Source organism: Scyliorhinus torazame, chromosome 2 (genome assembly GCF_047496885.1).
Source record: "Scyliorhinus torazame isolate Kashiwa2021f chromosome 2, sScyTor2.1, whole genome shotgun sequence".
Classification (NCBI taxonomy): Eukaryota; Metazoa; Chordata; class Chondrichthyes; order Carcharhiniformes; family Scyliorhinidae; genus Scyliorhinus; species Scyliorhinus torazame.
In genome coordinates this window covers 341,858,130-341,871,451 of record NC_092708.1, presented here as the reverse complement: position 1 = coordinate 341,871,451, position 13,322 = coordinate 341,858,130, and the positions used below count along the sequence as shown (strand labels likewise).

The 13,322-nt window shown below is 65.7% G+C and overlaps 1 protein-coding gene across 5 annotated transcripts in view; it reads right to left on the bottom strand.

Annotated features, from left to right (window-relative positions):
- slc25a47b (solute carrier family 25 member 47b) overlaps window positions 1-13,322 on the bottom strand; it is a 100,530-nt gene that overhangs the window by 30,351 nt on the left and 56,857 nt on the right. For 4 of the 5 annotated variants that reach the window (XM_072490621.1, XM_072490652.1, XM_072490636.1 and 1 more), the window contains one exon: window positions 1,925-2,207. In XM_072490621.1, the coding sequence (XP_072346722.1) occupies window positions 1,925-2,207 (283 nt within the window). Of the gene's footprint in view, window positions 1-1,899; window positions 2,208-13,322 lie in introns of all 5 variants that reach the window. The other variant, XM_072490644.1, reaches the window with a different exon arrangement.

The following is a 13,322-nucleotide window of genomic DNA, read 5'->3' as shown; positions in this document are numbered from 1 at the left end:
TTTCTGAGCATCTGGAAAGACACTGCTTGATTAGGGATAGTCAGCACGGATTTGTGAGGGGTAGGTCTTGCCTTACAAATCTTATTGAATTCTTTGAGGAGGTGACCAAGCATGTGGATGAAGGTAAAGCAGTGGATGTAGTGTACATGGATTTTAGTAAGGCATTTGATAAAGTTCCCCATGGTAGGCTTCTGCACAAAGTAAGGAGGCATGGGATAGTGGGAAATTTGGCCAGTTGGATAACGAACTGGCTAACCGATAGAAGTCAGAGAGTGGTGGTGGATGGCAAATATTCAGCCTGGATCCCAGTTACCAGTGGTGTACCGCAGGGATCAGTTCTGGGTCCTCTGCTGTTTGTGATTTTCATTAATGACTTGGATGAGGGAGTTGAAGGGTGGGTCAGTAAATTTGCAGACGATACGAAGATTGGTGGAGTTGTGGATAGTAAGGAGGGCTGTTGTCGGCTGCAAAGAGACATAGATAGGATGCAGAGCTGGGCTGAGAAGTGGCAGATGGAGTTTAACCCTGAAAAGTGTGAGGTTGTCCATTTTGGAAGGACAAATATGAATGCGGAATACAGGGTTAACGGTAGAGTTCTTGGCATTGTGGAGGAGCAGAGAGACCTTGGGGTCTATGTTCATACATCTTTGAAAGTTGCCACTCAAGTGGATAGAGCTGTGAAGAAGGCCTATGGTGTGCTCGCGTTCATTAACAGAGGGATTGAATTTAAGAGCCGTGAGGTGATGATGCAGCTGTACAAAACTTTGGTAAGGCCACATTTGGAGTACTGTGTACAGTTCTGGTCGCCTCATTTTAGGAAGGATATGGAAGCTCTGGAAAAGGTGCAAAGAAGATTCACCAGGATGTTGCCTGGAATGGAGAGTAGGTCTTACGAGGAAAGGTTGAGGGTGCTAGGCCTTTTCTCATTAGAGCGGAGAAGGATGAGGGGCGACTTGATAGAGGTTTATAAGATGATCAGGGGAATAGATAGAGTAGACAGTCAGAGACTTTTTCCCCAGGTGGAACACACCATTACAAGGGGACATAAATTTAACGTGAAAGGTGGAAGATATAGGAGGGATATCAGAGGTAGTTTCTTTACCCAGAGAGTAGTGGGGGCATGGAATGCACTGCCTGTGGAAGTAGTTGAGTCGGAAACATTAGGGACCTTCAAGCAGCTGTTGGATAGGTACATGGATTACGGGAAAATGATATAGTGTAGATTTATTTGTTCTTAAGGGCAGCATGGTAGCATTGTGGATAGCACAATTGCTTCACAGATCCATGGTCCCAGGTTCGATTCCGGCTTGGGTCATTGTCTGTGCGGAGTCTGCACGTCCTCCCCGTGTCTGCGTGGGTTTCCTCCGGGTGCTCCGGTTTCCTCCCACAGTCCAAAGATGTGCGGGTTAGGTGAATTGGCCAATGATAAATTGCCCTTAATGTCCAAATTGCCCTTGGTGTTGGGTGGAGGTGTTGCGTTTGGGTAGGGTGCTCTTTCCAAGAGCTGGTGCAGACTCAAAGGGCTGAATGGCCTCCTTCTGCACTGTAAATTCAATGATAATCTATGATTAATCTAGGACAAAGGTTCGGCACAACATCGTGGGCCGAAGGGCCTGTTCTGTGCTGTATTTTCTATGTTCTATGTTCTATGTACTGGAGAAATCCAGAACAAGAGGGCGCAATCTTAAAATTAGAGCTAAGGTATTGGGATGAACACTAAATACTGTGATTGTTAATAACATTTATATCCCAAGAACGAATTTGAAAATAACATAGGCAAAACATAGTAGTTAAATTAATAAAAAGACGATAGCGTAGAAACATAAAAACTACTCCTTTAGGTGGAGAAATCTTAAAATTAGAGCTAAGCCATTTAGTAAAATCATCTCTTGAACTGACCTTGAAATGGTTCCAATGTAAATACCTGGTTTACGTTGTCCTTGTGGAGTTAGCCATTCAATGAATATTGAATATACCAAAAAATATAATCCAAAACAGGGGATGTCTCTTAACCACAGTGCGGTAATACCTCTGTACAATCCCAAAATTCCTTCCTCTTTTATTACTGTTATTAGGCAGTGAATTGGGCCTCTGTATTTGGGCTTTGATAAAAGGCCACGAGATGGAGGACCTTGGTAAGTCTGATGAGGATGTGTTTGGTTCTGCTGCCTTATTTTGACGAGATCAATAGGAGCAAACACCATAGCCTGAAAAAAAAGATATTTAAAATAACAATATAAAAAACAGATAAATTTAGATTTGGTTTTTAAAAATTGGGGCCCTATGAGGGAATTATGGCTAGGAACAAAATTCACAACATTTTAGTCAGTCTAGCTCAGTGGTTCCCAACATTTTCCTTTATGTGGACCATAAATTATCTAAAGATGTTGTGGACCACAACTTATGTATGCCGTATTAAACATTTATTACATAGCCTCCAGCTGATGGGAGTCAAACTTATACATCATTGGGTATTAAAAACGTAGCTATTTCTAACAGTTTATGATTCACGCTCACAAATACATTGCTGATTATATTACACAAAGATGTTTGTGAAGCAAATCACATTGTGAATAATAACGTAACATCGATTATGATACATACAAGGTACACGTAATAATATATTTTTCTCACAGACCACCTGCAGTACTCTTGTGGGTCACCAGTGGTTTGGTGGACCACAGGTTGGGAACCACTGGTCTAGATTGTGTAGATTGTGTTGAGTTTTGGCAGAGGGTCTTGAACCCAAAACATTTTGACAAGAGGTGAGAATACCACTACTGAGCCAAAGTTGCTCGGCACAAGCTCTGGTCAGCTTGCAATTATTTACAATTATACACAAAATTGCAAAGCCCTATTATTGATTTGTTAACACAGTTTAAATCTGTGATCAGAAAGCATTTTACATAAAATAATATGGAGAACCTATAGTAATCTGTGGATCCAATTTAGCAATGGCAGCAGATGCATTTTTAAACTGTGAATTTTATTTTTTCCAGCTTCAAGAATTCAGCCAGGTCGGAGAGCCAGTCTGAGGCCTTGGGTGGCACCGCAGACTTCCACCCGAGCAGAACCTCTGCCGGGCAATCAGGGAGGCAAAGGCTAGGGCGTCCACTCCTCTCCCTGTGAAGAGCGCTGGGTGTTCTGACACCCCAAAGACCGCCACAAATGGACATTTTTAACTTCCACCACCCTTGACATGGCCTTGAAGAAGGCGGTCCAGAACCCACTGAGTCTGGGGTAGGACCAGAAAATGGGTGTGGTTGGCCAGGCACCCCCTGACACCGCTCGCTGTTGTCCTCCACGTCCAGGAAGAATCCACTCATCTCTGTCGTGGTGAGGTGCACTCTCTGCACCACCTTGAGCTGCATTAAGCTTAGCCCTGTGCAGGAGGAAGTTGGGTTGAAAATGAAATGAATGAAAATGAAATGAAAATCGCTTATTGTCACAAGTAGGCTTCAAATGAAGTTACTGTGAAAAGCCCCTAGTCGCCACATTCCGGCGCCTGTTCGGGGAGGCTGTTACGGGAATCGAACCGTGCTGCTGGCCTGCCTTGGTCTGCTTTCAAAGCCAGCGATTTAGCCCTGTGCTAAACAGCCCCGATCCAGAGTCATCTCCCCATCTCCACCCTGAGCTCCTCCCCCCATTTCCATCGCGTTTCGTCCAGAGGGCCCTGACGTTGGCTGAAAGCCATCCATGTATGTTGCTACATTTGTCACCCCCTAACCAGTCCAGTGCTGGTATAGTGTCTAAAAGGGTCTGTCTGAGGTAGCTGGGGAGACGTCTTGGTCTCCTTGCGGAGAAAATCTTACAGCTGCAGGTATAGGAATCTGTTCCCCTTCGGGAGTTGGAATTTCTCGGATTGTTCCCCCAGGATCACTACTCTATTGTCCACGTACATGTTCTTCACTGTCAGTGTCCATCTGCCCCTTTCCAGGTCCTGAATGTGGCGTCTATCCTAGAACATATGGTTCCTGCAGGTGGGGGCCTCTACAGACATACCACTGAGTTTAAAGTGGCGCCTGACCTGGGGCGAGATTCTCTGACCCCCAGCGGGTCGGAGAATGGCCGTTGGCCGCCGTGAATTCCGCCCCCGCCGCCCGCCGAAGTCTCCGAAAGGAGAAAAGTCGGCGAGGCGTCAATGGCGCCGTACACCTCGGAGAATGGCACGGGTGGGCGCAAGGCAATGGATTTTGGGGCTGCCGATATTCTCCCGTCCGGATGGGCCGAAGTCCTGCCGACGTGACCCGTCATCAAACCACCTTTCAATCGGCGTCAACCAGTGCTCAAGGATCACGCCGACCAGCGTGGAGGTGGGTGACGGCCTGGGGGGTTGGCCGCTGGAGAGGCGATGGCGTGGCCGCAGTCTGAATGTGTGGGGGAGAGGTGTGTGTAGGGTTTTGTGTGTGTGTGTGCGGCGGGTGGTTAGAGTGGGCTGGGCTCCGGGGGAGTGCCGGGAGGGGGGGTGAGTGCCGGGGAGGAGGATGGGGTCCGTGCCGGGGAGGGAATGGGGTCCGTGCCGGGGAGGAGGTTGGGGTCCGTGCCGGGGTGGGGGATGGGATCCGTGCCGGGGAGGAGGATGGGGTCCGTGCCGGGGAGGGGGATGGGGTCCGTGCCGGGGAGGAGGTTGGGGACCGTGCCGGGGAGGGGGATGGGGTCCGTGCCGGGGAGGAGGTTGGGGACCGTGCCGGGGAGGGGGATGGGGTCCGTGCGGGGGAGGAGGATGGGGTCCGTGCCGGGGAGGAGGATGGGGTCCGTGCCGGGGAGGAGGTTGGGGTCCGTGCCGGGGAGGAGGTTGGGGTCCGTGCCGGGGAGGGGGATGGGGTCCGTGCCGGGGAGGAGGATGGGGTCCGTGCCGGGGAGGGGGATGGGGTCCGTGACGGGGAGGAGGATGGGGTCCGTGCCGGGGAGGAGGATGGGGTCCGTGCCGGGGAGGGCGATGGGGTCCGGGCCGGGGATGGGGTCCGTGCCGGGGAGGGGGATGGGGTCCGTGCCGGGGAGAGGGATGGTGTCCGTGCCGGGGAGGGGGATGGGGTCCGTGCCGGGGAGGAGGTTGGGGTCCGTGCCGGGGAGGAGGGGGCGGTCCGTGCCGGGGAGGGGGATGGGGTCCGTGCCGGGGAGGGGGATGGGGTCCATGCCGGGGAGGACGATGGGGTCCGTGCCGGGGAGGAGGATGGGGTCCGTGCCGGGGAGGAGGATGGGGTCCGTGCCGGTGAGGGGGATGGGGTCCGTGCCGGGGAGGGGGATGGGGTCCGTGCCAGGGAGGAAGTTGGGGTCCGTGCCGGGGTGGGGGATGGGGTCCGTGCCGGGGAGGAGGATGGGGTCCGTGCCGGGGAGGGGGATGGGGTCCGTGCCGGGGAGGAGGTTGGGGACCGTGCCGGGGAGGGGGATGGGGTCCGTGCCGGGGAGGAGGATGGGGTCCGTGCCGGGGAGAGGGATGGGGTCCGTGCAAGGGAGGAGGTTGGGGTCCGTGCCGAGGAGGGGGATGGGGTCCGTGTCGGGGAGGAGGTTGGGGTCCGTGCCGGGGAGGGGGATGGGGTCCGTGCCGGGGAGGAGGATGGGGTCCGTGCCGGGGAGGAGTATGGGGTCCGTGCCGGGGAGGGCGATGGGGTCCGTGATGGGGAGGAGGATGGGGTCCGTGCCGGGGAGGAGGATGGGGTCCGTGCCGGGGAGGGCGATGGGGTCCGTGCCGGGGATGGGGTCCGTGCCGGGGAGGGGGATGGGGTCCGTGCCGGGGAGAGGGATGGGGTCCGTGATGGGGAGGAGGATGGGGTCCGTGCCGGGGAGGAGGATGGGGTCCGTGCCGGGGAGGGCGATGGGGTCCGTGCCGGGGATGGGGTCCGTGCCGGGGAGGGGGATGGGGTCCGTGCCGGGGAGAGGGATGGTGTCCGTGCCGGGGAGGGGGATGGGGTCCGTGTTTGGGGAGGGGGATGGGGTCCGTGCCGGGGAGGAGGTTGGGGTCCGTGCCGGGGAGGAGGGTGGGGTCCGTGCCGGGGAGGGGGATGGGGTCCGTGCCGGGGAGGAGGTTGGGGTCCGTGCCGGGGAGGGGGATCGGGTCCGTGCCGGGGAGGAGGATGGGGTCCGTGCCGGGGAGGGGGATGGGGTCCGTGCTGGAGAGGAGGATGGGGGCTGTGCCGATGAGGGGGATGGGGTCTGTGCCGGGGAGGAGGATGGGGTCCGTGCCGGGGAGGAGAATGGGGTCCGTGCCGGGGAGGGGGATGAGGTCCGTGACGGGGAGGGGGATGGGGTCCATGCCGGGGAGGAGGTTGGGGTCCGTGCCGGGGAGGGGGATGGGGTCCGTGCCGGGGAGGAGGTTGGGGTCCGTGCCAGGGAGGGGGATGGGGTCCGTGCCGGGGAGGAGGATGGGGTCCGTGCCGGGGAGAGGGATGGGGTCCGTGCCGGGGAGGGGGATGGGGGGGGGGGGTCCGTGCCGGGAGGAAGATGGGGTCCGTGCCGGGGAGGGGGATGGGGTCCGTGCCAGGGAGGAGATTGGGGTCCGTACCGGGGAGGGGGATGGGGTCCGTGCCGGGGAGGAGGTTGGAGTCTGTGCCGGGGAGGGGGATGGGGTCCGTGTCGGGGAGGAGGTTGGGGTCCGTGCCGGGGAGGGGGATGGAGTCCGTGCCGGGGAGGAGGATGGGGTCCGTGCCGGGGAGGATGATGGGGTCCGTGCCGGGGAGGGGGATGGGGTCCGTGCCGGGGAGGGGGATGGGGTCCGTGCCGGGGAGGGGGATGGGGTCCGTGCCGGGGAGGAGGTTGGGGACCGTGCCAGGGAGAGGGATGGGGTCCTTGCCGGTGAGGAGGGTGGGGTCCGTGCCGGGGAGGGGGATGGGGTCCGTGCCGGGGAGGAGGTTGGGGTCCCTGCCAGAGAGGGGGATGGGGTCCGTGCCGGGGAGGAGGATGGGGTCCGTGCCGGGGAGGGGGATGGGGTCCGTGACGGGGAGGGGGATGGGGTCCGTGACGGGGAGGGGGATGGGGTCCGTGCCGGGGAGGAGGTTGGTGACCGTGCCGGGGAGGGAGATGGGGTCCGTGCCGGGGAGGAGGATGGGGTCCGTGCCGGGGAGGGGGATGGGGTCCGTGCTGGGGGAGGAGGATGGGGTCCGTGCCGGGGACGGGGATGGGGTCCGTGCCGGGGAGGAGGGTGGGGTCCGTGCCGGGGAGGGGGATGGGGTCCGTGCCGGGGAGGAGGATGGGGTCACTGCCGGGGAGGGGGATGGGGTCACTGCCGGGGAGGGGGATGGGGTCCGTGCCGGGGAGGGGGATGGGGTCCGTGCCGGGGAGGGGGATGGGGTCCCTGCCGGGGAGGAGGTTGGGGACCGTGCCAGGGAGAGGGATGGGGTCCGTGCCGGGGAGGAGGGTGGGGTCCGTGCCGGGGAAGGGGATGGGGTCCGTGCCGGGGAGGGGGTTGGGGTCCGTGCCAGGGAGGAGGATGGGGTCCGTGCCGGGGAGGGGGATGGGGTCCGTGCCGGGGAGGAGGTGGGGACCGTGCCGGGGAGGGGGATGGGGTCCGTGCCGGGGAAGAGGATGGGGTCCGTGCCGGGGAGGGGGATGGGGCCCGTGCCTGGGAGGACGTTGGGGTCCGTGCCGGGGAGGGGGATGGGGTCCATGTCGGGGAGGAGGTTGGGGTCCGTGCCGGGGAGGGGGATGGGGGGGGGTCCGTGCCCGGGAGGAGGATGGGGTCCGTACCGGGGAGGAGGATGCTGTCCGTGCCGGGGAGGGGGATGGGGTCCGTGCCGGTGAGGAGGATGGGGTCCGTGCCGGGGAGGGGGATGGGGTCCGTGCCGGGGAGGGGATGGGGTCCGTGCCTCGGAGGAGATTGGGGACCGTGCCGGGGAGGGGGATGGGGTCCGTGCCGGGGAGTAGGATGGGGTCCGTGCCGGGGAGGGGGATGGGGTCCGTGCTGGGGGAGGAGGATGGGGTCCGTGCCGGGGAGGGGGATGGTGTCCGTGCCGGAGAGGAGGATGGGGTCCGTGCCGGGAGGGGGATGGGGGCCGTGCCGGGGAGGAGGATGGGGTCCGTGCCGGGGAGGAGGATGGGGTCCGTGCCGGGGAGGAGGATGGGGTCCGTGCCGGGGAGGGGGGTGGGGTCCGTGCCAGGGACGGGGATGGGGTTCGTGCCGGGGAGGGGGTTGGGGTCCGTGCCGGGGAGGGGGATGGTGTCCGTGCCGGGGAGGAGGATGGGGTCCGTGCCGGGGAGGGGGATGGGGTCCGTGCCGGGGAGGAGGTTGGGGACCGTGCCGGGGAGGGGGATGGGGTCCGTGACGGGGAGGAGGATGGGGTCCGTGCCGGGAGGGGGATGTGGTCCGTGCCGGGGAGGGGGATGGGGTCCGTGACGGGGAGGGGAATGGGGTCCGTGCCGGGGAGGAGGTTGGTGACCGTGCCGGGGAGGGAGATGGGGTCCGTGCCGGGGAGGAGGATGGGGTCCGTGCCGGGGAGGGGGATGGGGTCCGTGCTGGGGGAGGAGGATGGGGTCCGTGCCGGGGACGGGGATGGGGTCCGTGCCGGGGAGGAGGATGGGGTCCGTGCCGGGGAGGGGGATGGGGTCCGTGCCGGGGAGGAGGATGGGGTCACTGCCGGGGAGGGGGATGGGGTCCGTGCCGGGGAGGGGGATGGGGTCCGTGCCGGGGAGGGGGATGGGGTCCGTGCCGGGGAGGAGGTTGGGGACCGTGCCAGGGAGAGGGATGGGGTCCGTGCCGGGGAGGAGGTTGGTGTCCGTGCCGGGGAGGGGGATGGGGTCCGTGTCGGGGAGGAGGTTGGGGTCCGTGCCGGGGAGGGGGATGGAGTCCGTGCCGGGGAGGAGGATGGGGTCCGGGGAGGGGGATGGGGTTCGTGCCGGGGAGGAGGATGGGGTCCGTGCCGGGGAGGGGGATGGGGTCCGGCCGGAGAGGAGGATGGGGTCCGTGCCGGGGAATGGGGGTGGGGTCCGTGCCGGGGAGGAGGATGGGGTCCGAGCCAGGGAGGGGGATGGGGTCCGTGCCGGGGAAGGGGATGGGGTACGTGCCGGGTAGGGGGTTGGGGTCCGTGCCAGGGAGGAGGATGGGGTCCGTGCCGGGGAGGGGGATGGGGTCCGTGCCGGGGAGGAGGTGTGGACCGTGCCGGGGAGGGGGATGGGGTCCGTGCCGGGGAGGAGGATGGGGTCCGTGCCGGGGAGGGGGATGGGGCCCGTGCCTGGGAGGACGTTGGGGTCCGTGCCGGGGAGGGGGATGGGGTCCATGTCGGGGAGGAGGTTGGGGTCCGTGCCGGGGAGGGGGATGGGGGGGGGTCCGTGCCGGGGAGGAGGATGGGGTCCGTACCGGGAGGAGGATGCTGTCCGTGCCGGGGAGGGGGATGGGGTCCGTGCCGGTGAGGAGGATGGGGTCCGTGCCGGGGAGGGGGATGGGGTCCGTGCCGGGGAGGGGATGGGGTCCGTGCCGCGGAGGAGATTGGGGACCGTGCCGGGGAGGGGGATGGGGTCCGTGCCGGGGAGTAGGATGGGGTCCGTGCCGGGGAGGGGGATGGGGTCCGTGCTGGGGGAGGAGGATGGGGTCCGTGCCGGGGAGGGGGATGGGGTCCGTGCCGGAGAGGAGGATGGGGTCCGTGCCGGGGAGGGGGATGGGGGCCGTGCCGGGGAGGAGGATGGGGTCCGTGCCGGGGAGGAGGATGGGGTCCGTGCCGGGGAGGGGGATGGGGTCCGTGCCGGGGAGGGGGATGGGGTTCGTGCCGGGGAGGGGGTTGGGGTCCGTGCCAGGGAGGAGGATGGGGTCCGTGCCGGGGAGGAGGATGGGGTCCGTGCCGGGGAGGAGGATGGGGTCCGTGCCGGGGAGGGGGATGGGGTCCGTGCCGGGGAGGGGGATGGGGTTCGTGCCGGGGAGGGGGTTGGGGTCCGTGCCGGGGAGGGGGATGGTGTCCGTGCCGGGGAGGAGGATGGGGTCCGTGCCGGGGAGGGGGACGGGGTCCGTGCCGGGGAGGAGGTTGGGGACCGTGCCGGGGAGGGGGATGGGGTCCGTGACGGGGAGGAGGATGGGGTCCGTGCTGGGAGGGGGATGGGGTCCGTCCCGGGGAGGAGGTTGGGGTCCGTGCCGGGGAGGGGGATGGGGTCCGTGCCGGGGAGGAGGTTGGGGTCCGTGCCGGGAAGTGGGATGGGGTCCGTGCCGGGGAGGAGGATGGGGTCCGTGCCGGGGAGGAGGATGGGGTCCGTGCCGGGAAGTGGGATGGGGTCCGTGCCGGGGAGGAGGATGGGGTCCGTGCCGGGGAGGAGGATGGGGTCCGTGCCGGGGGGTGGGGTCCGTGCTGGGGAGGGAGATGTGGTCCGTGCCGGGAGGGGGATGGGGTCCGTGCCGGGGAGGGGAGTGGGGTCCGTGCCGGGGAGGGGGATGGGGTCCGTGCCGGGGAGGAGGTTGGGGACCGTGCTGGGGAGGGGGATGGGGTCCGTGCCGGGGAGGAGGATGAGGTCCGTGCCGGGGACGGGGATGGGGTCCGTGCCAGGGAGGAGGATGGGGTCCGTGCCGGGGACGGGGATGGGGTCCGTGCCGGGGAGGGGGATGGGGTCCGTGCCGGAGAGGAGGATGGGGTGCGTGCCGGGGAGGGGGATGGGGTCCGTGCCGGGGAGGGGGATGGGGTCCGTGCCGGGGAGGAGGTTGGGGACCGTGCTGGGGAGGGGGATGGGGTCCGTGCCGGGGAGGAGGATGAGGTCCGTGCCGGGGAGGGGGATGGGGTCCGTGCCGGGGAGGAGGATGGTGTCTGTGCTGGGGAGGGGGATGGGGTCCGTGCCGGGGAGGGTGATGGTGTCCGTGTCGGGGAGGAGGTTGGGGTCCGTGCCGGGGAGGGGGATCGTGCCGGGGAGGAGGATGGGGTCCGTGCCTGGGAGGGGGATGGGGTCCGTGCCGGGGAGGAGGATGGGGTCCGTGCTGGGGAGGAGGATGGTGTCCGTGCCGGGGAGGGCGATGGGGTCCGTGCCGGGGAGGGGGTCCGTGCCGGGGAGGGGGATGGGGTCCGTGCCGGGGAGGGGGATGGGGTCCGTGCCGGGGAGGAGGAAGGGGTCCGTAATGGGGAGGGGGATGGGGTCTGGCCGGGGAGGAGGATAGGGTCCGTGCCGGGGAGGGGGGATGGGGTTCGTGCCGGGGAGGGGGATGGGGTCCGTGCCGGGGAGAGGGATGGGGTCCGTGCCGGGGAGGAGGATGGGGTCCGTGCCGGGGAGGAGGTTGGTGACCGTCCCGGGGAGGGAGATGGGGTCCGTGCCGGGGAGGAGGATGGGGTCCGTGCCGGGGGAGGAGGATGGGGTCCGTGCCGGGGACGGGGATGGGGTCCGTGCCGGGGAGGAGGATGGGGTTCGTGCCGGGGAGGGGGATGGGGTCCGTGCCGGGGAGGGGGATGGGGTCCGTGCCGGGGAGGGGGATGGGGTCCGTGCCGGGGAGGAGGTTCGTGACCGTGCCGCGGAGGGGGATGGAGTCCGTGCCGGGGAGGGGGATGGGGTCCGTGCCGGGGAGGGGGATGGGGTCCGTGCCGGGGAGGAGGATGGGGTCCGTGCCGGGGAGGACGATGGGGTCCGTGCCGGGGAGGGGATGGGGTCCGTGCCGGGGAGGAGGATGGGGTCCGTGCCGGGGAGGGGGATGGGGTCCGTGCCGGAGAGGAGGATGCGGTCCGTGCCGGGGAGGGGGATGGGGTCTGTGCCGGGGAGGAGAATGGGGTCCGTGCCGGGGAGGGGGATGGGGCCCGTGCCGGGGAGGACGTTGGGGTCCGTGTCGGGAAGGGGGATGTGGTCCATGTCGGGGAGGAGGTTGGGGTCCGTGCCGGGGAGGGGGATGGGGTCCGTGCCGGGGAGGAGGATGGGGTCCGTACCGGGGAAGAGGATGGGGTCTGTGCCGGGGAGGGGGGTGGGGTCCGTGCCGGGGAGGGGGATGGGGTCCGTGCCAGGGAGGGGATGGGGTCCGTGCCGGGGAGGAGATTGGGGACCGTGCCGGGGAGGGGGATGGGGTCCGTGCCGGGGAGGAGGATGGGGTCCGTGCCGGGGAGGGGGATGTGGTCCGTGCTGGGGGAGGAGGATGGGGTCCGTGCCGGGGACGGGGATGGGGTCCGTGCCGGGGAGGAGGATGGGGTCCGTGCCGGGGAGGGTGATGGGGTCCGTGCCGGGGAGGAGGATGGGGTCCGTGCCGCGGAGAGGGATGGGGTCCGTGCCGGGGAGAGGGACGGGGTCCGTGCCGGGGAGGGGGATGTGGTCCGTGCCGGGGAGGAGGTTGGGGTCCGTGCCGGGGAGGGTGATGGGGCCCGTGCCGGGGAGGACGTTGCGGTCCGTGGCGGGGAGGGGGATGTGGTCCATGTCGGGCAGGAGGTTGGGGTCCGTGCCGGGGAGGGGGAGAGGGTCCGTGTCGGGGTGGAGGTTGGGGTCCGTGTCGGGGAGGAGGTTGGCGTCCGTGCCGGGGAGGGGGATGGGGTCCGTGCCGGGGAGGGGGATGGGGGGGGGGGGGGGTCCGTGCCGGGGAGGAGGATGAGGTCCGTACCGGGGAGGAAGATGCTGTCCGTGCCGGGGAGGGGGGTGGGGTGCGTGCCGGGGAGGAGGATGGGGTCCGTGCCGGGGAGGAGGATGGGGTCCGTGCCGGGGAGAGGGATGGGGTCCGTGCCGGGGAGGAGGTTGGGGACCGTGTCGGGGAAGGGGATGGGGTCCGTGCCGGGGAGGAGGATGGGGTCCGTGCCGGGGAGGGGGGTGGGGCCCGTGCCGGGGAGGACGTCGGGGTCCGTGCCGGGGAGGGGGTGGGCTCCATGTCGGGGAGGAGGTTGGGGTCCGTGCCGGGGAGGAGGATGGGGTCCGTACCGGGGAGGAGGATGGGGTCTGTGCCGGGGAGGGGGGTGGGGTCCGTGCCGGGGAGGGGGATGGGGTCCGTGCCGGGGAGGGGATGGGGTCCGTGCCGGGGAGGAGATTCGGGACCGTGCCGTGGAGGGGGATGGGGTTCCTGCTGGGGAGGAGGATGGGGTCCGTGCCGGGGAGGGGGATGGGGTCCGTGCTGGGGGAGGAGGATGGGGTCCGTGCCGGGGACGGGGATGGGGTCCGTGCCGGGGAGGAGGATGGGGTCCGTGCCGCGGAGGGGGATGGGGTCCGTGCCGGGGAGAGGGATGGGGTCCGTGCCGGGGAGGGGGATGTGGTCCGTGCCGGGGAGGAGGTTGGGGTCCGTGCCGGGGAGGGGGATGGGGTCCGTGTCGGTCGAGGAGGATGGGGTCTGTGCCGGGGAGGAGAATGGGGTCCGTGACGGGGAGGGGGATGGGGTCCGTGCCGGGGAGGGGGATGGGGTCCGTGCCGGGGAGGGGGTTGGGGTCTGTGCCGGGGAGGGGGATGGTGTCCGTGCCGGGGAGGAG